This window comes from Falco naumanni, chromosome 8 (assembly GCF_017639655.2).
Source record: "Falco naumanni isolate bFalNau1 chromosome 8, bFalNau1.pat, whole genome shotgun sequence".
In the NCBI taxonomy this organism is placed as follows: domain Eukaryota; kingdom Metazoa; phylum Chordata; class Aves; order Falconiformes; family Falconidae; genus Falco; species Falco naumanni.
Window position 1 is genome coordinate 34,423,448 of NC_054061.1, and position 25,535 is coordinate 34,448,982.

Genomic DNA, 25,535 nt, shown 5'->3' on the forward strand with positions numbered 1-25,535 from the left:
TGCAGCAACGTGTCAAGGTAATTTGGAGGACAGAGGACAACGCTAGACAGGATGAGCACAAAATAAGATCCAGGAGTTTGGCTACAGTAAGTCCACATAGGTTCTAAAAACAAGTCCCAGCTGGATGGATCCCGAGTAAGAAACACTGCATGGACATGGCAGTGCAAAACACCCTCCTCCTCAGGGCAAATTCAAGTGTTGTCCTGGCAGGTCCTGAAGGCAGCAGGGTAAGACTGAAGATCTCATGAGCACAAGTAAGGTCTTCTGCAGCTCCCTAATTATTGCCCTTATCACTTAATGCTGCCCATTGGCTTCTCATTGAGAGGAGCAAACAGCACTACAACCACATCAGCCTCGGGGGAGGAAGGACCTAGAACAACTGTCAAATCCCCTCTCGGGAAATGGCAAAAAAACGGCCATCCAAAAAAAGCTCACATCTCCAGTTCCCGATGCAATAGCAGCACATGCAAGTGCTGCTTGGCCACACTAGTCGATATCACAGTGCTGGCATCTACAAACACTTTGCAAAGCAGACTGGACCCAGCCACCTTTTTTTATCTGTACCTACAGTGTTGCCAGGCACAAGAGAAGTAACTGATAAAAACACTGATAGCACCAATTTAAATAACGAGGTCAGTAAAACTGCCTGGCACAAAAATTATCTCACTCCTCTATCAGCATATCATGCAACCACATGTGAACCACAGACCTCACAATCTGTAAACTGATTTTATATCTTCTATCTGTATGTTCCTCTAGCTGAAACAGGGCTCAGCAATTGACATAAGTTATGCTTCAGCAGCCCCTTATACCACAGTTGTCCCTGAAGGCCCCAACACAATGGAGGCTCTGTTGTATCAGTGGCTGTACAGACAAACACCATCACTGTCCCAACAGCTGGAAGAGACAGGACTGAGCAGGTAAGGAAAAGGAACAGGCTCTGAGAACAGGGCAATATGGCAGAGCAGAAACAGCGCTGCCTACCAAGCAAGCCTCCCCCCAACACTGGAAAGAGCTCTGGAAGGTGCCTGTCAGAGATGTCATCCTGTTACCAGCACACTCTTTCATTATTGTCTCTGTTATGTTATGATGAAAACCATCGTACAGAGAACGACCCCAGTTGTAACTTCAGGGAAGTGCAACTGCAATTTCAGACCACCCTCAGAAGTGAATTATCAGACAGGGTTTCCCAGCCCAATGCACAGCCTCCGCGATGCTTTCTGGCCACTTTCCATAGAATACCCTCTCCAGACAATGGACTGATGAACATCCTGAGAAAACATGGAGTTGAAATCCTGCCAAACAACTAATTGAGCTCGTGACCCAAAAAAGCAACAAAAGGGGTGTCAATGCCAGAAATTTCTTCAAGCCACCTAAAGATAAAAAGCACATTTGCACTTGCAAACCTAATCTTAAAGAGTAAGTCATTAACAGTCAGCTGTAGTTAGATGTGCTTCTTCAAGATTTTGAAATAAAAAATGCAATTCATTAGGCATTGTTGGAGACAATATGGGATTTTGACCACGCTCCTTGCAGTTATCAGTCTCACCCTCCAACAGGAACTGTGTGATCCATTCACACTACAGCAGTTTGCATACTTTACTGACGAAGCAAAAACAGACCAACCCCCTGCAAAACTCTCCTCCTCTCAGGCTACAGGCACTGCCTCCCCATCATCCTCGCTCCTCCCTCCCAGCCCAGGGTGGCAGCTTCCACAACTGCAGCTGCTGAAATAAGTAACATTTGTAAGGTTCCTCATATTGTCTCTGACGTTCCTCTACTGATTCTCCAACGAACCAGACTTTTCTGCATTACTCTCAAGACAGATCTGAAATCAGAGAAGAAAAAAGATTTTAAAAATAAAATAAAATAAAATCACTCCTCAAACCATCAGCCTAGCTTGCAAGAGCACTTCAAAGAGCTGTACTAAGCAGCCGCTGGATGGTAATGGTTCACATCTACTCGAACAGAAAGCCCAAACACAGCTCTCCGTGCAGACAGGCACTTTGATACCATGCTCCTGAGTGGGGTTTAAGAACCTGCAGACACAGGTTCTTAAATAGCAACAGGACCCAGGAGAGACGGACACAGAAATGATCAGCACAGAAAGCTTAAAACAAGATTTGTCTTTGAAAACAAAGCAATATTTTGCCACCATTCTAGGATCCTGATGGAAATTATCTTATAAAAGGAGTAACAATAGCAACAGGTTTCCATAGCAGAGAACAAATGAGCCGCTCAAACAATGAAGTGGATGAAAAGCTTGAACCTTTTAAGGGATGGGGGAGCATGAAAACCAAAACGTTCAGAAAACATGCTGCTGGGAAGAATGAAAGATTCGGATTAGCAGGCTGACAGGAAAGAGTCTCATCAGAATCTAGGGCCTGATTTTACCTCCCAGAATGCAGCAAAAATCCTCCATGACCCACAAGGCAATCGCAGCCTTCTGCTCCAAACGCTCCCCTGGAACGTGCCAGGAATGCAAACAGAATAATCCGTGTGCTGTAGAGACCCAGCACCACTTGTCACCCAATACAAACGACTCCCTGTGCCTATTAGTCAATTAGAGAGGCCAGGAATCTATAGGAATGAGATTAAAAAGAAGTATTTTCCAAAAATTAAAGCCCATGAGATTAATCCTCACTGCAAGCAATAGCAAGCCAAAGAGCAAAGAGAAACTCCAGACAAAAAGGTAACAGGTATTGTCAAGCAAAAACAATTAAGGGAAAAAATTACAAGCTCGAGCCCTGCAGAAAGTCAAGAAGTTATAATGAGTGGTACTTTCCATGGAAATATAAATTAGTAAAAGGCACTCAGCAGCCCACATACCTGCACAGAAATAAGGTGAACACATTTCACAGGAGCTACCAAAGGCTTTGCAGGAGCTTCTAGAAATTTCGCACTTGAACTCTTTTTGCAAAGCAGCTGCTTTCCTCATCGGACTCATCCAGACCCTCTAACTCACACCCTGGTACAAAGGAACACTTCCTAACCTGGGATGTGAGACAACTACCACTTTGCCTTTGAGTTCACACTAATCTAAGAGCCCCACAAAAGCAGGTTTTGAATGTATCATCCACGGGGCACATAGATGCTGCAGCATATTGTACTGTTCCCTTGGAACCTGTTTATGACCTTTAGCTGCACTATGGGCCTGGAGAGGATGCTAGAGGATGTTTTAAATTAGGTACTGAATGCATAAAGAGGAGGCAACTTGACATTAAATCTTAGCTGGCTTACTTTTCATTTTAGTCTGAAAAGCAGCAAGGTTGAAGATTCACCGTTAATGAGCAATTCTAGGCAAAGCCCATGGAATACACATGGTTAGGATGAAAAAAAGAGGCATGAGCCGAGGCATGCACACCCAAGCATTACAGTGGATTTTAGTTAAATGCTCTGCACTTCTGAATTAATGCAATATACCAAACTTAACAGGTTTAAGAAAGGAACTGAGAGCTTACTTAAGAAAGGATACTTTTTTTTTTCCAGACTGGAATAGCACTTCCTGCATGGTCACTCTTACAGGAAAATAAAAACGCTTTAATGTGAATTAGCATTAACTGTGCAGACAGGTTATAGTAGAGACAGAAGGAAGACGCTGAAAATCCATGCTGCAAATGCACAGTTTTTCCATATAAATCACATCCACACAACCACCACGTTGTCAGTGTAACTACACTTGCAAAGTGTTCCTGATGAACACCCGGCTTACCTCCCCTGGCCCATCTGCAAACAGAGCCCCTGCTACCACCTAACTCTATGCATTACCCACTCCTGAGCTGTCCTTCACTTTCAAGGCAACTGTAGAAGGCGGCAGAAATCCCAGACACTGCAAATCTACTCAGATGGAAGAGGTCTCATCAGTGCAGCATTCCTTTCTTCTTCCTTTTTTCTCTCTCTATTAGATCTGGTCATTTTTATTTGCAATTTCAAAGCTTTTCATCAGGTTTAAAATTCAACTACAAGGAAGGAAGATGAGTAGACTTATTCTCTTAAATAAATCCTACTTCTGATCAGCTTTATAGGAGTGAAGATAAAAACTAAAGAGCAAAATGACACTTAATACCATCTGTACCAGCAGCCTTATTTCTGAAATTCCTCCCTGCTATTTCAAGGCATTAAACAAATTCATTTATGATTCTGTGTCTGGGAGAAGCCTTTCTGTATCAAAGTACTAGGAAATCAGAAATCTGGGAAGGAAGATTTCATCTAAAGGGCAGATAAACACAGAAATTGGGGGAAACCCCAGAAAAGACTCATTAGATTTGGCTCTCTTGCAAACCAGCACATGTTTAGATGCATAGCCTTGAAAGGGCCGCTTTACCAACCAAATTACGGTCTTACCTTATGCTAAGTGTCATGGGATTGAAACAATAACAAGTAATAATTGGGGATGGGGACTACAAGAACGATGCGCCGGACAAACAAAAGGGACTACAAGAATGACACAATAAAAGCAGAAAAAGTGGGACTAAAACCAACCAATAATTAGTCAGACATTTTAACCAGATGGCATTTCCTCTTCTAGCAGTCTGATGTGCTAAAGCCAAGCACACGCGCTATGACAGCAGATGGAAATCACACAGCTGTGTTTATGTTTGGGACCTACAGTAAAGGGAACCATGCAAGTTTGAGCAAAGAATAGTCAGCTAGAGCCAAAGAAATGGATGCTTTCTTGAAAATAATGAGTCCACAATTGGGCAGGAGTTACAGTCATCAAAAAATTCAAGACAATTCAGTAACAGGAAATCCCAGAAGCATTCACTAAATCACATTCAGGATGGAAAGGGCTGGTTTCAACCTCTTCTGCCACCTCCTCAAAGCTGCACCTGGCCACAATGCATCTTACAATCTGCCAAACATTTTCTTCTCTTCAACAAAGCCAATTCACTTTCTTTCCACTTCACCCAAATTAGTTACACTCTTCCAAATAACATCAGTCCTTGGTCACCCCATCATCTATCACAAAACCTACTCAAGAAGGCTACAGCGTAACTTTATTATTCTTCAAATCCAGATCTTGGGGCATCACGAAGTGGGACTGGAGCTTTCTCTGCTTTGAAGACAAGCAAGAAAAATTTTGTCTTTCACTCAAGCAGTAATTCCATCTTACTGTGTCCCCAAGCACATCTTGTACCTTTTACTTGCCACCACAAGGCTTTGCCAAGAGTTTTATTTTTCACAAAACTCCTCTTTTACTTGACCACATCAATGCTCACCTCCAGTTGGCATCTCCCCAAACCCAGGTCCCAAAACACTTGCTCATAAGACAACTGATTCATCTCTCCAGGACACACTGAAGATTTGCCAACCCGCAATGCTACACTCTATCCCTGATACGTGCATCTTACTAGGCATGATTTATTCAATATTCTGTTGTCTCTCACACCATCACTCATTCAGTATCAAACACCTCAGCAAGGTCTTTCCAATTAAAACATGGAAAGGCTAAAATAAAACGTATTTTTGTCACATCGTTTGTTAGTCTTTTATTCACAATTGAAAGAGCTTCATGTTTAATTGTCTACAGAACCACAATCGCTATCTCGGCACACAGGAGCAAGCGGCGACCACTTCAATGCTGCAAGCAATTCTTGTGCTGCCCCTTAATCTCTAGAAGGCGGCACCTATCTGCTTGCACAATCTGATTGAAATCTCCCATGTATGAGGACTTTATCAGCAATACTGCACGCAGAGGCATCCTTGGGTGTGTTGTGGTGAGCTTGGTCCTACTCCAGCATGGCGTTTAAGGCAAGTGAGCCTAACTGTGCAGGAAGGCAGGTACCTGACACTTCCCAGTCCTACATCTCCTAAGCCACTCTGGTGACCTCTGCTATCCTGCCTCAAAAGTGACTAAGTGGCAACCCCCTCTACTCCATACTAACCATCTCAGCAAGAAACCAAGTGTTTCCCCACATCATGCTGAAAAACAAACCTCCGTGGTCTCCCGAAAGCACTCAACCTGGAACTGAAACCTCAAGTCTAACCTCCGTCTCATACCACAGACCCAACAGAAGCTAAGGCCAAGGAGCACGGCTTCCACATAAGCCAGCAATTCAGGCAGCCCACCTCCCGCCACAAACCTGAATACTCCCCTCTGCTGCATGAAATACAGAACATGCTGCCAAGACTTACGTACATTCTTGCTTTCTCCCAAAAATGAAGGGAAGGTGGAGAGTGACACAGAAACAAAAAAAGCACCACCAATAAAGAAAAAGACTGCCATCATCACCACAGGGAAGCAGAGACACAAACCATAACTCTGCATGTATGCCAGCCTTGCCAATGCTTGGATCTGAAGACAAAGAAGTCCACTACAGCGGGATGTGAACAGCAAAGCCAAAATTCCCTGCTAAATATTGCTGCCAAACAAGCCATTTCTTGTCAGTATTTGTAAAACAAATTGAGCCTATGCTGTAAATATCCCTGCATCTGTGCTCTGTGCACTGTTTGTTTCGGCACGAAGACTTGCAAATAAGCTTCACGGCATACTTGCAGTGGGAGAACAGCTTGAACAACTCTGGTAGGACTCAGCTGTTCAGGCCCCAGAACTGGCCCTTTGTGACAGGTGACAACCGGCACTACCACAGCCTCCCTCAGATCATCACTGCAATGAGGAGGGCAGCAGTTTGCAGCCACCTGTATTCCAAAAGAAGAAAAAAAAGCAATAAGGAAAGAAATCTTTCAAGGAAAAAAGAACAATTCAAGGTTACCTCAACACTACGAGATTGATTTCACAATGCTTTAAAGGTTTAACAAGCAAATCAACCACAAAACTTGGTTCAGGCTCAAACTATGTCTTTGTGTTTGGTTTTTTTGCATGCATCAAGATGTCCTTTGCCACAAGCTAGTCTTCCAGCTCACCTTGCCGCGTGAGGCAGTTCACTAACTGTTATGATACCCCTCTGCAGGAAGGAGGAATAGAAGAGACATCTCTGACAGACACCCAGCTACAGCTGGAAAGGACATCTATTTTTCCCAGGTTCTTCTCAAGTGAGTGATGTGAAAGGAAGCGCTGCTCAACCCTCAAAGAGAATTACAGCTACTGCCATGTTACAGAACCCTGTTCACTGCCTGTCACTCAGCAAGTAGCAATCTGATTATGATATTACTGTCATCAAAGCAAATTCTGGGAACCTACAAATCTGTTCCTAGGTCTCCCAAACTCTTACAGCATGACCTTCACCAGGCTGCTTCACTATCTGGGAACAAGCCACCTTTCATTACAAATGGAAAGCTTAACTTAAATAATTTCCCCACAATGGTCAGAGGAAAGGCACTGCAAGTACCAACCTTCCTGTGAAATGTATTAAAGCACTACCTGGAAAAGACTTTAAAATACATTTCTTGCAAGTAACTTCTATTAAAAAAGTTTGGTTTAAATGACATTTGGAAAGCGAAAGTGTATTAGGTTTTGATGCATTGAAGTTTATTCTACAGCAAAACTGAACAACACACTTCCCTCCCCGTCACTGTCACTTACAAACTCAGGAGCAGAGACTGACCCTTTGAACTAAGTGCCAGGACTTCTCTGGATTTGAAAACCAAAACCTAAACACTGAATCTTTCCTTCTCAAACCCAGAATTAAATAAATCCTGGAGATGGTTATTGCTTAGTTGTATTATAGCAGCACTTTGAAGGCCCAGATGAACAGCCTTATCATTCCAGCAGTCGTACACATATGCCAGGTGTACACACACATGGTAAGCGTTAAGTCCCCCAACACACAGGTAGCCTTAAAACTAAAGGGAAACAGAAAACAAAAAGGCAGCGGCCACTGCACAATCACAAATAAAGCCAATTAGAAACTAAAGCTAAGAAGGCTGGTCCAGTAACCTATTTGCTAGCCATCATTACTGACAATCAAAAATTGTTTATCAGTGCTTCCGTTAGAAGAGGAGACTGGATTTCAGAGCTACACCAGATCTCCATGCAACCTTCTCCTCATCACAGTCAATCAACTTATTTGCTAGCTTTTCAGCAGGTGGGAAGTGGTACAGGCTTCAATGATCTCTGAGGAACAGTCCTGCTTTCTGTCAACAGATGACTTGGAACACTGTCCCCATCAGCTGGGCAGAGATGAAAGTGTCTGTGCATTTGGATGAGCCCAGCAGAATGCAAACAGAAGGCAGAAGCATAGGACTCACAGGACTCCACGGGAGGGACACCTGCTTGTCCTTGGGGGACAGCAAGACAGGTTAAACAGTAACACAAGCACGTTAACTTTGATTTACCAATGACTTATTCCGAGTCACTGCTTGATGGATGAAGGTCGGTTTCAAAAGTAAAATTATAAGGGAGACACATGATTTTCAGAGATAACTTAGATTTGTGTGAAGAAACTGTATGTTGTGCACAATGGTAATCCACCCAAACATACAGGTAGGCAGCGCAAAGATGTTCCCTTGCATCCCAAGAAGGGGAATTTGCCATCTGCAGGCAAAGCTCTCAAAGCTGCAGAGGCACACTATGATACACAAGCTAAAACCACAGGAAACACGGTATTGAGCGGAATCAGTGGAAGCTTTCACATCTGCAAACCAGCAAATACACACCTGTTTATTCCTCACCACACAAGCAGCCACTTACAAAACCAAGTTTCCCTGCCTTCAGGTTAAGAATTGCCACAAACCTATACAGGGATAGAGGAAGTTCTTTAAAAGAAAGCACATTTTGCTGAGAAACACAAATGGGTGGATGCTTCAAAAGCAAGCGAACGGCCCTACTGCTCATGCAACATTTGCTGTCAGAGCAGAATTGCACTGCCCTCGAGCTGAGGCACAACATGTGGGATCCCTCCTCCCTTGGCTTGTGAGAAAGCCAGAACACAGTTTCCATGCTACATGCCCCCCACAAAAGGCAATGTTAGCTGGGATCTCCAGCTTCAGGCTGAAAAACATGCTGTCAAAGAACTGACCACAGCCATAATGAAAAAAATTATTCTCCATCACTGGTCCAAAGAAAGAGAGGATGGTAAGATGTAGGCTCCCTACAGCTATGAAGAAACTGCATGAAATGATATAGATTCAGTTACAGACAGAAAGTTTCAGAGCCATCAAAAAAGCTAAGTCAGCAATAAAAGCCAAAAAGGAAAGGGGGGGGGAGGGGGGGGGGAGAGAGAAAAGAAAAACAGTGTGACACATACCCACAGTCTATCCAGCTTATAGTACCTCGTCCTTTCACCTCCTGGGCCACACTGGACAGTAACCTGAGTGAGCTTTCCGCAGCAGCCGCTGGAAAGCAAAATAAAATAACGATAAAAATAAATCAACAACAGCATTATTATTCCACATAGAAAAACACAATGGTGCATTCCTTTATTCTGAAGCACTGGAAGAATATTTTGTCTAATTTGAAGAAACCAGTATGAGAGGGATCAGTAAAATCTTCTGTAAACTAGAAGGAATGCTGGCTGCAGCTGAAGTTGGATGGCTCCTTCCCTCCACCCCCCTTAAACAACACACTGAAATTCATACCTCCAGGCATGCTCCCCCTGACCTACATTTATGGAGCTATACTGTACCCTCTCCTGCAAACCGGTATCCATCCCAACACCATCTTCTTCCTGTGGCTGCACATGAACCAGTTTGTACCATTGCCTGCTACTTAGAGCAACTTCATTTAGAACCTTCATCAGCTATAAGGGCAAGTCATTCAGCACCTCTGCCTGCCTCAATTCTATCCCTGCCATACACAGAAAATAACATACTGTTCTTCTCATAATAACGCTGACAGATACCCAAACCAACAGGCTGAGAAGCTCAAAACTATTAGCAGAAAGTACCCAGAAAAGAACCCAGAAAGTTCCTTCCACAAACTGCCTGTATTATAAATGCCCAACTAAGATTTTTATAATGCCATGCTACATGTGTAGATTTTGCAAAACATTTCCATTACAAAAGTCTTATAAATGGTAACACAGAAGAAAAATGTGACAAGAGCTGGGGAGAGAAAAACACAGAGGTTCAAGCAAGTATCAATTCCCCCCAAAAATCTAACAGAAACAGTTTCCTGCCCCAATAAAGTAGAAACCCAGAACCTCTTCCAGATCCATTTCAACTGCTGCTGCTCCACAACTACTTCAACTAATTCAATATAAGAACAACTATACTGGGTCAGACTGAATGCTTGTGTAGACCAGTATCGTCTCCAACATTTGAGAGTGAACGCCTATATAGGTCAGAGTAGACAAGTAGAGCCAGTGGGTAGTGACAGCCTCCTCAATCTCCAAACCTCCACATTTTTTTATCTTAATCTCCTGAGCCAGAAACAGCTTCTTTGTATTCAACAGCCTTTGCTTGGGCCTGATGCCATCGGAGATGTCAGCCCACACACATTACCTCTCAAGAAACTCTCCTACTTCCAATACCGATAACATACAACTCCCACCTCTCTCCAGCAAAGGGACATAGATATGTGGGGGAATTCTTTGCGCGCACTTAACAGTGGAACAGTCCGACAAACACCCTTTAAAAAATAAGCATTCAAGATAGGACAGAAGACTCACAAGCTGAGCAGCCCTGGCAGGATACCCAAGCCGGTAGGGTGAACTAAACATCTACAAATGAGGACATCTCCTGAAGCCAATGAATTTTCTGCATGAGACAGCTGAGCAAAACTAGAGGAGTATTTCTGAGAAGCAAAGCCTTTGTTCAAGCAGTACTACTGGATACTGGGCAACATCTCAGCTGGGGGACGTATATCTGGGATTAGAATTGCACCTAGACATTCCTCCTTTTTCCCCTCCCCTCCCCTCTTTCTGGGTGACAGGCAAGGTATTTCTAATTGTGCAAGGATCACTGTTCTAGGAAGAAACACTAATCCCACAATCAGCTCTGCATGCAATGCTTTAGACTGCCAAAACCAACCAATTAAATAATAAAAACAGAAAAAAAAATCTCCACAACATGGCTTTTTGAACAATGCCCATAGGGCAAAATTTATTTGATGAGTGTCAGAGCTGAAGTGTTCTGGTTGTGCTGCTAAAAATGAAAGCAACCACCACTTAAAATATTAAGCATAAAAAGAAAATTTTCCCTTTAAAAAGCTGAATAATACAGATGTCTTTTTTCTTTAAAGCGTTCCTTTCAAAATCAAAAAGCGTTAGAAATTCTTTTATGACTTTCACTTTGAACCTGCTCCTACAAAACCATTTGGCCAAATTCAGGTGCTCAAAATTCCCCACTACAGCAAAACACAAATATTTTAACAAAAATTAAGTCATATATATAATTTTAACTGTTTCAGAATAAGCATACCTTTAGGAAACAAAATTAATTACACCAGCACCTGTACTTTTTTTCTGCAAAATTCTCTGATACTGGGGGGGAAGGCTATTGGGTCACTATATACTGCTCCAATCTGCCACATTATAAACACAGAGCAATTCTATCAATTCTATCATTGTGTTTAACTGAGATTAAAACCTTTGCAACAGGTCAGAAAAGGAGGACCCAACCCCCAAACAAAGCATTACCTTGTATTGCTTGCCTGCAGGAAGGAAAAGTGGCAACAAAACCAATACAACACTAAGGAAAACGATCTTAGTAACACATTTTACTTCTTGCTGTCCAATGACTTCCACAACCACAGCAGCATTCTGCACTTGTGTATGGAACTTAAAGATTGTTCCTTCCTTTTACATGGTGTCACACACAACAACACACCAAAACAAACAAGGCAAAGGTGAAAAGGTACAGCATGAGCAGAACACAGCAAAAGGAAAAGCACACAGATGGGTAAAAGCAAGAGTGAACAGCCAGAAAGGAGAGCCTGAATGAGAGAAGACAGCAAAGATATTCAAGAGGACAGGTGGCATGATGTGAAATGAAACATTTCTGCCTCTTACACAAGCAGCTCAGGATTTATTTTTATATTTTGTTAATTAAAGTTGAAAGACAACCATGGGACACTCAAAGCTGTCAGAAGCAAAGATGGATTGATTTCAGTACTAAAACTATTCATTAAGCCTTTCAGTGTCACCAGGAAATTGAAACTTGCAAACTACTGTGAAAAACACACCAGAAAGTTCTAGCCAATAGCTGTTACAAGCAGCCAATTCTGGAGATAAAGCCAGAGCAAAGTACATTTTTGCCAATGTGACAGAACAATAAGACCACCAAATTAAGAAGGCTCCAATCTTGAAACATCAGGAGCCTGAGTTAGAACAACGGGCACCAGTCCTGAAGAAGGCCTTGTAGTCATGTAGAAGCACCTTGCAGTCACATCAGGCAACACCAAACAAGGAGCAAGTAAATGCAAAAAGCTCACTCATCTGAGCGTGTACACGGGTAACTGAAGATACACACAGACGTTCAAACACACACAACTTGTTGGACGTGAAGAGCTGTGATGTCAAAAAAAGAAATAAAAAGGAGGACTTACCAGATTTGGAATAGAGCACTAACACATTATTCCGTGTCCTGAGAAGCTTCTTAAAATCCTTGTGGTCACTTATTTTTTCTATGAGTGGAGACAGCTTCAACGAGCACACAAACACTGGCAAGAATACCTACAGAAACACAAAGCCAGAAACATTAGTAACATGCTGAGAAACAAAACACAAACTGCTTTTGAAATTGCTTTGACCGTTTTCCACAACCTTAAGATACACTGCCTTACATAAACTACTGTGTCAATTTAATCAACAAAAGCCAAAAAAACCCAAAGCCACAGACATGACTTTTTGAACTGGACCAAAACCACTTCCAGCAAGCATCCTTAATTGGAGAGATGAGATAAACACAACATCAAGAAACATGGGTTTAGTTAAGAAGCCATCCCCTCTTAAAGGTTTGTTCCCTAGTCAGATAATCAGATAAAAATTCTTATGTAAATTTAATATACTGTAACAAGAGCAGCAGTGAACTACCACTTTGAGAGTACTCTTGTCCCAGATCTCAGAATACACTGCAAACGCAATCAAGTACTTTGATATCCCACAGAAGATAGCAGGAGCCAGGAAGTTAAAATAACTGACCCACACGACACAGAGCAGATGAAGGAAACAAAAACAGAATTTGCAAGTAATCAGCACCTGCATTACAGCACTAACCACAACCCTCTCCCACCTGCTCTTCCAAAGCGGAGCAGGGCTTATGTTTCACCGTGGCCATACCATACCTCACACACACACCAGTGCCTTTGCCACAAGACCAAGTTTGACTTTCATTGGCCACATGGAAGGCATGGCATTTAATTTCTCTGCATCTCCGTTCTGTTTCTATGCAAAGAAATTACTTTTTTGTTACATCTTTTGGTCTACTTAAATCATGACTGCTCCAGAGTCTGTCTTTTATCCTAAAGTAAAACTCCTATCAAAATATGACCATAAGCTCAGCTGGGGCCTCTACTGCTCATTTGTACTGCAATAATCTTCAATAATAATAATAATAATCTTTATCGATCAGGCTATTTGCCTCCCTTCTGCACTATACTAAATTCACACTAATGGAATGATTATGGTAAGCTCAGCTGGAGAAATTATCTAGTTTAGATTCACCTTACAGTAAAACCTTAACACTTAATTGCTTGGCTAAAAGCTTTAGCTCATTTGCCTAACACACATAAGATTCAATGTTTTCTTAATTACAGAACTGATTTTGATCACATCTCTCTCCAAGTGGGCTGGAAAATGTGTCCAGAGTGGATGTGAAGTAGTAAGAGGCTGTTGTTCTTACATCCCTTGTATTACAGATTGCAGTATTCAAAACAAGGCACTAAGCCAATCAAAGCCAGAACAGGCAGCCCCAGGCACTACAACTCCATTACAAATTCAGCTATTTGCAAACACCAGGTCACTGAGGCACAGAAACAAAACCTGCACCTATGAAACACACTTTGTAAGTGCCGGAAGTTTTTACATGTGGAAAGGGGAGTAGGAGTTTTGGGATGCATGAGGGAGAGAGAAGAAGCTGAGCTGAAATGGAGGTCATCGTCAAAACAATCCCATGACGTGGTCAGGAATTCAAAGTTACAAGAAGATGCACCTACAACATAGAGTACTAATGCAAGACAGGCTGTACAGGCTTAGAGCAAACAAGCTATCCCAGTCCACAGGCAGGATTCCCACACCTAACCCTGCTGACGAGATGGAACAACTGTGAGAAGGGAAAAAGCACATTTGCAAGTCAGTTCTACCTTCAGCATAAATGTCCTTGATGCTTTAATTTGACCGACAGACTCACATTCTTCTAAATCCAGATGTCCAGAGCTCAGCCTTCCTACTTCAGGCTGATGTATATGAATCATTTGTATATTTTCTGAGCTAAATACATGGTGTTGCCAATCAAAGTAGACAAATATAGTCATGCTAAGTGAGGTGACAAAGATATGCAAATTCCTGCTCAAAACTCATCACAATCAAGAGGCTGTACAGGAGGGATTAATCTAACATTGATTTATGAGCAGATCTCTTTAATCCTAAATATTTTTTACAAAACTTTTTCCTTCACCTCATTTTTTGTAACTATCCAAGTGTCTTGAAGTTTTATTTATGCCTTGAGTTACAGAAGACTAAAACCAAACTTTACGGAAACTAAGGCTGAAAACAGGGGTGCAGGGGGGAAGTAAAACTACAGGCTGCTACTTTGATTTGGAAAACTGGATTCAATTAAGGATATTCTAGTCTATGAAATCACTGCCAAAAAGAAATAACTGGACTAAAAAAGCCACAAAGGCCACTTTCAACATGACACCAAACAGTATGATGAACTTTAAAGCATCTGTACAGTTTTACTGATAGCTCGGAAATACATGTATTTCACATGATTTCCAGATGGAAAGGCTGTCTAGCCAATTTCAATGAGTTTTCTTCTTCTCTCCCTTCCCATAATGGCAGAGCTATAAACCTCTTGAAAAACTGGATTCTGGAAACAGCGATAGCTTTAACTACTGCCTTGTCAGTGTTGCCACTAACAGAAGACATGCTGCGCTGGCAGACCAGCAGGCACTTGGAGGGCAAAGCATGTCACATTGCACCTATCTACTGCTACTTTGCCCAATTCCTCCCCAGGTATCAAATCAATACATGTTACTCATTTTCCTGCAGTTTTACTACAGCAGCTCCCTCTGATCCTATGGTTTAGACCAAAACCCACTGAGAAAGGCACTGTGTACAAGCACACCAGTCAGCCCTGCTGAATAAATCGTCATCTCCCTTTAATTAAGATTAATGTTGCAGCCTTCCCTGGTTATAAAACCCAAAAGGTCCAAGCTGAAGGCATCAAGCTGGAAAGAAACACCTTGCCTGCATATCTAAAGGCAGTCACAGCAATACTGGGAGGTTATCGGCTGAGCAGGAAAGCTCACCACCTCCCAAATAGCCATTTGCACTACATGGTGTTTGCAAACTGATAAGAATTAAGTAGTTCCATGCTCTCCATCTTTTTCCTGCTGAAATTAAAGAGTAAATGAGAGGCAGGTTTACTGTTAAACCTCCTGAAGAACCTCTGCCTTCACTACCAGCTCCACTGAAGGCAAGTGATGCCAAGCAGTTGTTTTCACCCAATGCTAGTCCAGGCACAGGGCTGCTTTGCCCTGCTCCAGAGCCAATGCAGTGATGACCCCATCAGTGGCCACAGCCTCACCAGGGCTACAGCCAGTAGTGCTAGCAACAGCATGAAATCAAGAGGATAGAAAAAGACAATCCTGTGGAAGCAGTTACACACCACTCTTCTTCAGAGAAAACCAGGCTCCTATTCCTCCACAGCCCACAGGCAACGCAGCTGCAAAGATTGAAGCTCATTTGCATGTATGTGCTATATGGCTTTAATTGTGATACACGACTCAGGTAGATTTACTCTAGACATTTTGCAGGAGAGCTAGTCAGCCAGGCACTGCCCGATGAAGCATGCTGCTTCTTGTTTAAATCCAGGGCACAAGAGGAGATGAGCTTACATTAAAAAAAGAAAAGGTCAAGAAAGGTGACAGTCCCTCCTGGTCAGGAAGCTTCTTTTCATATGCCTCAGGAAGTGCTACATTCACACATATGGAACTCTATAAATAAGAAACAAGCTGAACTCTCTTGTCACTTGAGCATCCTAAAACTTTAAAATGTATTCATAACCACCACTGAAAAGTTAAGATAACACTCGATTTTCCTCAAGAAGCTGCCAGCCTCAGTACCCATTGAAGTAGAAGGTGTATTAGGACCGACACATGCAACATCTGTGCCACTCCTGCCCTGTGACAGTTATGCTGACAAGGGATCACAATAAAACTGAGTGAAGGTCTATTTCATTTTATGCTGTGCTTGCACAGTGCCTAGCATAAGGAGTCCTCATCCATGGTTGGCTCGGTGAGCTGGAACCAACACAACAGTCACCTGGTATTCTTGGATGCAAGAAACTTTGGTGCAGACCGTCAGAAAAAGGCAGACTACACGCAGCAGACTATGAAATGCAAATCTGGTAGCAGTTCTAGTCTGCAGATTTTCCCCAGCTCAAGATCTCAATCTGAATTTATTTTCACAGGATTTTTTTATGGTTTAGGTCGCACATCAGTCATGTGATGGTAGTGTCTGATCTAAGATGCATGAAGGATTCTCAAGTAAAACATAAGCAAACCCAAACCCTCAAGACAATAAATTCAAAACTGCTGAGAGACACTGCTATTCAAGTACAAGGTACAAAAACACATGGGCTCCAGCTCTGCCTCTACTCTTCAAATCAAAGTATGTATTTAAATATATAATCTTGCAAGCAAGGTGGAAGAAGTCTGATCAGTCAAAAAGGTTTAATTTTCCTTTCCCCGCCCCACTTACAGCAATCCCTGGCAAAGCTGCTGAACATAAGTGTTAAAGAGCAGCAAAACACTCCTCAACCCCACTCCCTTAGAACTGGTACCCAATAAACATCTGAGCTTTCAGAAACCCAGAGGCATAGAGAGTTACAGGCAAATAACTTACTACTAATTATACTTCCAGGACTGACACTATTAAAAAATGTGGTCACCCCTCAGGCTGTGTTTTCTCAAAATCACCAAGCATCTGAGAAATCAGAGTTTATTTCTCAAGTTTTTACTCTTCTCCGAATCTCATTTTGGAATGAAAAACAGGGAATATCTTTCAAGCAGCCACAAGAATGTATTTTCATATTTTACATTTATTATTCAAATTAAATGTGATAAATGCTTAACCGCTGTTCCCACAGAACCCAGTTCAATTTATGAGTTGTTCCCCACAAAAGCTTTGTGACAGCATGGTCTTCTGCTAAGGATAAGCAGCATGTCTAGAGAATATTTTTTTTATTTATTTATTTTAAATCAAGGGCAACGAAAACACACGGTTTTTAAAAACAAGAAAATGCAAATCAGAATTAAATAAGGAAGAACTATCAGAGGAGTAGCACTGTACACTGGACAGAAAAAGCATTTCCTATTTCACCTATTTCCATGTCAAGAAAATAAAAAAAAATATATTTCCCTGGACACAAATTATGCATTAAATATATAAATGGATACGTGGCTGAAACAGTGCTTAGGTGCCTGAATCCATATGCCAACATTGACTTTTTATGCACACACTAACACTTACATGTATAATTAGGTAGACAATTTGTACAGTATTCATCAAGAATAGCTAGGGCTGACATGAACAACGCTGATTCTAGCACAACTGGTGCTTTGCAGGGACACAGTCTTCCATTCAACCACAATTTCAAAAGCCTATTTTTCCAGCAAGACATTGACTTTGATTTCTGTCTTAGCTTAACCACCCACTGATGTCATTCTCATTTTGGGACAACAGCACTCAACCCACTGTAAATATGATCAATGAGCAGGGTCCTGTACATATGAAACAGATTGTGCCTGACAAGGCATTTTATGGGAATCTAGCTGAAGAGCAAACCTGCCTCAAAGTTCCAAGCAATAATGGAGATGACTGAGTTTAATTTCATAATTAATTTCTTTAGGAGGGGAGTCGTTCACATTCTAAACAGGGGTCTCCTCTGCTACATTAACACGGGGGACTGGGGAACAGGCAAGAAATTCCAAGAACAAGACCAGATCTCACCTTCCCTTTCCTACTCAGCTCCCAAAATGAACCCTGTGGTGAAGCATGCATTTAACTTCAGAAGGTAGTTTTGAAGAAATACCTCTGTACTGCAGTGGTGGAGGTTTGTAGGCTCCTGGGGTGCAGGCAGTATGTGTGTACTGAAAATACCAGGTCTAAGTCATCTCCAGGCAAGTGCAAGAGAGAAACTGATCTGTTGCTCCCTCCCTCCCTCCCCCCCCCCCCCCAATTTGTTCTCGCTTGAAAATACAAGATGTTAAAATCCAAACCCCTCTTGTTTACAACAATCACAGTTTGACTGCAGATGTTTTATCTTCCTTGTTCATCATACAAACCACTCTTGACCTTGTGCAGTAATTGCTTGCTTTTCACTCACAAGCCCTCCCTCTGCTGCTATTTACATTCAGGGTTGTGCTGCTTTGATCACTGAGCCATTTGTAACAAATGCCTTCCAAGATGGATAGTGATAACTAGGACAGTCCCCTGTTTTCATTCATGATGAATATCCAAAATAGCTGTAGAAATGTTTTAATCAAATCGGATGAGGGGAGACAGGTTATCTCTGTTATCCAAAGGTACCTCAAGGAAGCCCGCTAAGAATTTATTATTCGAATGAGTAGGGAAGAGAAAGGGTAGCACTTGGGTCTCAGACGTCAGGCATCAGAACTGAAGTAGCCCCTGCAATCCCACAGGGGCTACAAAACCATCTCCCAACCACACCTGCAAGGGTTCCCAAACTGCAGCCTGCTGAGGACCCCCAGCACACAGGCTGACATTATCTGCAACCGATCCAAAAGCCATCTACAGGCTCAGTAGGGAGTGGTGACTCCTATGCCTACAGCAGCACGGGATGACCAGGTGAGAGGCGCTCCAGCAGACACACTGGAAGATCAGTAACTTCTGCTTTGGAAGACTGACAGCATCAGAAAAAAACATGCTTTGTCTAACAGATTTACATTTGCAGATACTCCCATCGGACACTTCTTGTGTTTTATTTATTTCCCATGCACTCTGAGGAAGAGCACACTCTTACTCCGATTACAACAAGGAATAAAAAAAAACCCAAGCACTGCTGACATTTTATTGTGGTAGGTCACATCTGCAAGAGGCAAGTGTCGTATCTTCTTTTGTTCACAATGAAAGGCAAATTAAAATCCTGACACTGTGTCTTGGTATTCTTTAACTTGGGCTGAAGAATGCTACAAATAAGGCATTCCACTTAACACAGTGTTTGCTATGTTCACTTTCCAAATGTAGAAGATAGCAAAAAATACCATGGAGACGTCAAGATATGACTAGACTACTGTTCATATTGTTCTTAAATGCTGGGTTTTAAGGAACATAAGCTACAGGCATAAAGTCTGTACTAAAGGTTGTTCTTAAGGGCCCTGTGCAGACAATTAATTGTATGGTTTATCACTGGTTTTCAAATGCTTAGTGAAGGAAAACCTGTGCAACTATTTACTAATTAACAACTAACTGTAATAGGGTCCATTACTAATGCTGACAAAGAACTTTCTCCTATGAATGTGAAGCTTGCTTTCTCCACACCAGATATTGGTGAGATGTATGTTAAACAAGCTGTTGATGAAATGATGTTTCAGATTTCACTTCTGAACAAGCACGTTTGGATCACTTCAGATGCTAAGGGCATGAGCAAAGCATTGCCACATAATCCCCCACTAAAAATTGGGTTTTGAAGAAGTTTAAAGAAGTATCACCTACTCAAGAAGCACATAGGAGATGCTATAAAAAGACGACAAAACCACTATTAAAGGGACTTACAAAGAAGAGACAGCAAAAAATGACACCTGAAAATCCTTAGCTCTTTCTTTATATGGCACTTGTTATCTTCAAAGCATTGCACAAATATTAACTAATTAATCCTCACATTTTTCTGCCAGGTGATAGGAGATGAAGCTTAATTTAAGTAGTTAGAGTAAGATTCACATAGAATGGAAACTATCTGCAAGAGGCAAAAGGGAGGCAGCATCAGAGCATGCCGGCACACAGCTGATCCTAGAGCAGCACACTGCCACATGCTCATGGTGTGCTGTCTCCTGAGAACTGAGGAGGGGGAGAGAAAGAGTCTATCTGCAGACACCCAGCAAATATGCTGTATGACTATAAACCCAAGGACATCATCAAGGCAGCCACAAGAGATTACCTTTGTCATCTGTGTTCTGCAAGCACACAAATCACAGTGCCCTCCACCAATGCTACCAACTACTCTCAGCTAGCAAAGTGCCAAACCTGAAGACCCACTTTACTATCACATTTTTCTGCCACTCACAAGCTTGAAATGGTGGCACTATCAATATAAACCATAACTTACTTCCAAAGTGACCCTGTCCACATCAAGGAATTCAACGCAATGCTAGTTTTTGTGATTCAGGTTCCAAATTGCATTGAGTTTTCCCATTCACAGACCTCCAAACACAACTCTGAAGAAAGGTGAGTCTCCTTCCCTTCATTTTACTGAAATGAAGGAACTCAAGGAACCACCGCACCACCAAAAAGCAAAAGAAATGGTCAACAGAACAAGCACCTCTTCCACCACCAATTGCTCACAACACTGTGAACACACTCCCTTGGCTGAAAATGCTTCTGATGACCACACCATGCTTGTGGCAACACCCCAGGCCTTCTGAAAGGGTGCTTTGGCACAAAGCTAGTGGATTCAAAACACCACTCCATAAGAAACAGTTCAGTAACAAAACCAGTCCTGAAAGTCAAGGTTTGATTTGGGATAGGCATCTGACGAGACAGGGCACATGTTTCACAGATCCATACTTCGAAGAGGGAACAGATGCAGGAAATAGGAAGGGGGGCAGGGGAAGGCGGCAAGTAAGGAATTTGCCTCTGAAACACCCTGACTGCAGCACACCACCTCCCAAAGCAGCTCCTGTAGTACAAACAGTGACTGGATGGGAAGAGGCACTCCCAAATTCAAGCCCAAATGCCACCACGGGAAACAGCACCCGAGCACTGCAAAGAAGCAGCACTTGCACCTTGCCTGCAAACTCACCAGAGGCAAAGTCGCTGCTGCCACACTGCAGGGCCACCTGCAACACAGAGAGCTACAACCAAGCCCTCCCCACAGGCCTGGATTCACAAGGCCATGCTAGTGCTCACCGGTGCATTCCTGTGACATTACTGGGACTTGAGGAGCTGGGAGCCTGAAATATTCCTTTCAAGCCTGCCCTTGAAGGCACTGGGTTTGAATGGCACCAGGTCAAGAAGCCTGCTTTCCAATGGCTGTAGGTCGGTCAGACTCTCTTGACTCAGTTTCTCTGCCATTAAACCAACACTCAGAAGACAAAAGTGACCTTTGCTACACTGGCCTGATAACATTCATCAGTGTTTGCAAAGCAAACAGATCCCAGATGCACAGTCCTGTTGGAAGCAGTGGCTGGCCTCTGCCAGGGGCAGGACAGTACCCCATACATCAGAGGAAATGCAAATCCACCTCAGTGTGAAACTCCTCCCCAATGCCTTTAATAGTAAATACAGTCCTTTGAGCATGAAATATAACCAACCACTTGACATACCAAGAAGGGAATTATCTCTGTAAAGCTAAACCACAACTTCCCCACAACTCTTCGACTCACTCAAGAAATAAAACTTTACAACAGGCAGAGATCACTGTGGTATCTTCCTCACATGTGTGTCATATTCGCAGTGATGCAGAACAACTTAACATCTTCCATTAGAAGATACTGAAGTGGCTTCTTCATCCAGCTTTGTAGTTTTCCTTTTACAAATGCAGGAAGTCTTACAGAAATAAGGATTTAAATTCTCGGAAGCCACCTCTAGATTTCGGGTCCTACTTTAAAAATGAGCCCTATTTTTCAGGAGCACTATGCATGCACAACTCTAGCTGCTGTCCCAGGTGCACTGCAAGCACTCAGCACTTCTAGGGGGAAAAAGAAGAAGAAAAAAAATGTTTCATTACATAAAAAAAGACGGGCTGGAAGGAAAGACAATGTTCTCATAAACCTCTGTCCTACCAAGCAGCTGGCATTACCTTTGCTTTAACTTTACACACTGAGAACATCCAGATTTAACAGCCTCACTGACTTTGCAAACATTGACTCAAGAAAAATGTAAAAGCAGGTTTTGCAATGTCACAGCTGTAGGCTAGTTTTTTAATCCTGGTGTACAGCGAGCTACATATTTCAAGATGAAAAATCACACCTTTAAGTGCAAGATAATGCAAATTGTAAGAAATAATTTAAACTACTTGTACACAGCAAAGGGGAAAGAATTAGCTGAATCAACAGCTCAATGAAGGCATCTGCTCAGCATGCAGCATCACAGAGCAAACAAAATGCTGGGGCAAATTAAGAAGGGTAAGAGAGAATAATGTGAATAAATTATAATGGCTTTGTATAATTTCACCGACAACAGCAGGCCCACTCTGCTCATCTCAAAAACACCAGCTCTGCAATACAAGAAGTCCAAAGAAGGGCAGCTAGAGTAGTTAAAAACAACAGATTCACATGAAAAAAAGCTAGAAAAAAAAAGAATATTTTAATCTACAAGAAGTCACAACAGAACACTTACATTAACATAAAATGAATGTTAAAGTAAGGTAAGGTCTGACAGTCACAGTGGATATAGAAGGAAACCCACAAATAACTCCACGTGTTTATTTATTTTAAATGAAGGGAAAATTCAGTTCACTTGTAACTTCACTTGGTCCACAGTATATACTTAATCGAACAAATACACTGCCACAAGTATCATTGAGAAAAGTACTGCGTATATATTAAAGATGAGCCACAGGGTGAAAAAAAGTGTGCCACTTTAAGACCTATCCAACATTTTAGGAAGAGTTCAGCCTGACTTCAGTTGCACTTGAAATCAATAAATAAACTGCATAGCAGAGGTTCTGCGCTTCTAGACCGAGCTTAGAAGAAAACAAAGCTTGTGCAGGATGCACAGCATTTCTTTTGTCCCTCCTCCTGACCGAGCTGATCATCGCTAGGCCCCTGCCCAGGGCAAAAGGCTACATCAGCTAGGGACGATGCCTTCGGTCCCACAATGGCAATTCTAATATTAGTACACAGTAAGCATAGGGCAATTAGCAATTCCACACTTGATTTTTATGAATTACATAAGCACTTTGGTCATGCATTTCCAAATACATTTCAGACCACATGTGCATTACAAAAAATTAACGTAATTTTTCATTAATTATTAATTTCCTTTGCCCAGACAGAAGAAAGAACTGTAGGTCAGGCCAATCAAGGAGCGCATTAAAGCATGCCTTCGCCATTCTTTTGTGCTATTTATGCTAAATTCTGTACATAAAAAAAAAAGAAAAATGAGACTTAAAAATATTTCTGTAAGTCAAAAGGAGTCTCCCTGAGGTAAGTGGTGTTCTACTTAGCGTAATTTCAATGAAACAGACCCAGATCCTCCGGAACGCACAAAGATGGAGAGCACCACATCTGAGGGACACACCGGCAGGGGCGGCAGGGCTGCCCACGGGGGCCAGGGCTTGCCCACGGGGGCCCGTGCCCGCGCACAGGTGCACAAAGCCGAACGAGGCAGCTTTGCTGCGGCAGAGCCACCGCCGAGGGAAGCCTCTGCCGCCGCGGCTCCGATTTTCACACAAAACTTACTCAGGCACGAAACGCCCGCCAGTTGGAGCCCCCGGGGCCGGTGTCGGCCGGGGGCTCCAGCCCGCAGCCGGCAGGGGAGACAACGCCGCCCGCCGGGGTGGGTTTTCCCTGCGTAGTTTTCTGAGAGACAGACGGAAAAGGGAGGGAGGGAGGGAGGCAAGAAAGCAGCACAGGGGCTGCGCGCTGGGGAGAACACCGGGGAGGAGAGCTGCCGGTGCCCAGCCGTGCCGCGCCGAGCCCGCCCGGGCCGGCGGCGGGCGCTGCCAGCGGGACGCAGCCGCCGCGCCCAGCCCGAAGGGCCCGTCCCGCTCCCAACTTTCGCCCAACTCCGCCGGCCGCGCCGAGCGCCCGCCCCGGCCCGGGGAAGAGGGACAGACACCCCGCACCCGCCGCCGCCGCCGCCCCGGGGCGCGGCCGCCGCCACTCACCGCCAGGCCGAGCAGCAGCAACGGCGGGAGCCGCCCCCGGCGCCGCGCCGCTCCCGCGCCCTGCCCCGGCACAGCCATCGCCGCCGCCGAGCCGGACCCGCTCCGGACCCGCCGCCGCTGCGGGCTGCTGCCACGTCTGGCGGCGCAGGCGCGCTCCGCTGCTACCGCCCGCCCGCGCGGCGGCATGACGGGGCTTGTAGTCCGCCCCGCGGCAGCGGGTGGCGGGAGGGTGCGGGGGCTCCCACGGCCGGCCGGCCCGCGGCAACCGCAAATCGGAGCCCGCACACCGCAGCCGGCAGTGCCAAGGGAGAAGCAGGCTCCCTCCAAGCCGTTTCGGCCGTGATGAAAAAGAAAAACGTTCCAGCGCTTCTCCCCTCTGATTACGCTGGCCTCCCCATCGCCTAAGTTTTTCGCATCTCCGCCCCCCTCCCGGTGCGTGCCTTACCCTCGAGAGCCTTCTGGCAAATAACCGCCTCCTTGATGATTTTTTTTTCAGGGTCTTTGAAAACTTCTGCTGGTCTTGATCTGGAGTAAGAGGTGAATAAGGGGACAAAAAACACAGACGGAGGAAAGTTAACTGGAAGGGAGGCTTAGGAACTAAGACTTGTTCTCCTTGTAAGGTGTTCCCACTTGTTATCACTAAATCCTAAAAGAGAACCCTGCTTTATTCTCACGTGTCAGCAACAATGCCAAAGTGCAAGCAAATAAATACACTGAGCCTGACCAGGATCAATTTGTGCAACCTCCATTATAATCACGCTATTTGAATGATTGCTGCATCCAGAGAAACAAATCGCTCTGTGCCCCTAGTCAGGCACATTCAGTAAGCCAGCTCTGCCTCGCAAGGACATCCCAGATGTCCTGCCAGTAATCTTAAGGTCAAAGCGGGTCAGCCACGTTATAATTGGCTTTCCACAAACAGAAGGGATCTTCACCTACCGCTCAGTGGCCGTGTGAAATTCTTCCTTGGCTCAGAAACATCAAAGGAAAATCAAAGGCATCTTTCCGAGTCTGATCCTTACAGCTGACTGTCGCCTGAGCATTAGACTAAGGCTGGCTGCAAGGGAGCAATTTGTAGATCCATGCAGCTGAATGATCACTTCAAGTGGTTGATCATGAAAACTGAATCCCACTGACACTAACAACTCCCCTGGTGAAGATGTAATTTTGCAAAGCAGAAACACACGTAGAGAAAGTTATTACTATTAACATTTACACTTTTGTGGCAAACCAGAGCACACTTTTCTCAGTCACGGCTGGATAACCTTTAGCAAATCATTTCACAGTGCTATGCCTCGCTTCCCATTCGCAGAAGGCCTTGGTTAACCTGCCTTAAAATGGGGTTAGCAATCCTTAGGTCACACTAAAATGCCAGTGAATGTACACAGGAGGCACAGCCCAGGAGCTGTCAGGAGCTTGGGATGAGGAAGTATGCACGGTTAGTGAGAGACTTAGGGAAGGAA

The 25,535-nt window shown here is 43.6% G+C and overlaps 1 protein-coding gene across 1 annotated transcript in view; it reads right to left on the reverse strand.

Moving 5' to 3' along the window:
• PDIA5 (protein disulfide isomerase family A member 5) overlaps window positions 1–24,203 on the reverse strand; it is a 101,506-nt gene extending 77,303 nt beyond the window's left edge. The window contains exons 1-3 of the mRNA XM_040603274.1: window positions 24,073–24,203; window positions 12,386–12,512; window positions 9,147–9,234 (exon numbers count right to left, since the gene is read on the reverse strand). Coding sequence (XP_040459208.1) covers window positions 9,147–9,234; window positions 12,386–12,512; window positions 24,073–24,150 — 293 coding nt within the window. The 5' untranslated portion in view covers window positions 24,151–24,203. The remainder of the gene's footprint in view (window positions 1–9,146; window positions 9,235–12,385; window positions 12,513–24,072) is intronic.
• Window positions 24,204–25,535: the final 1,332 nt, after the last annotated feature.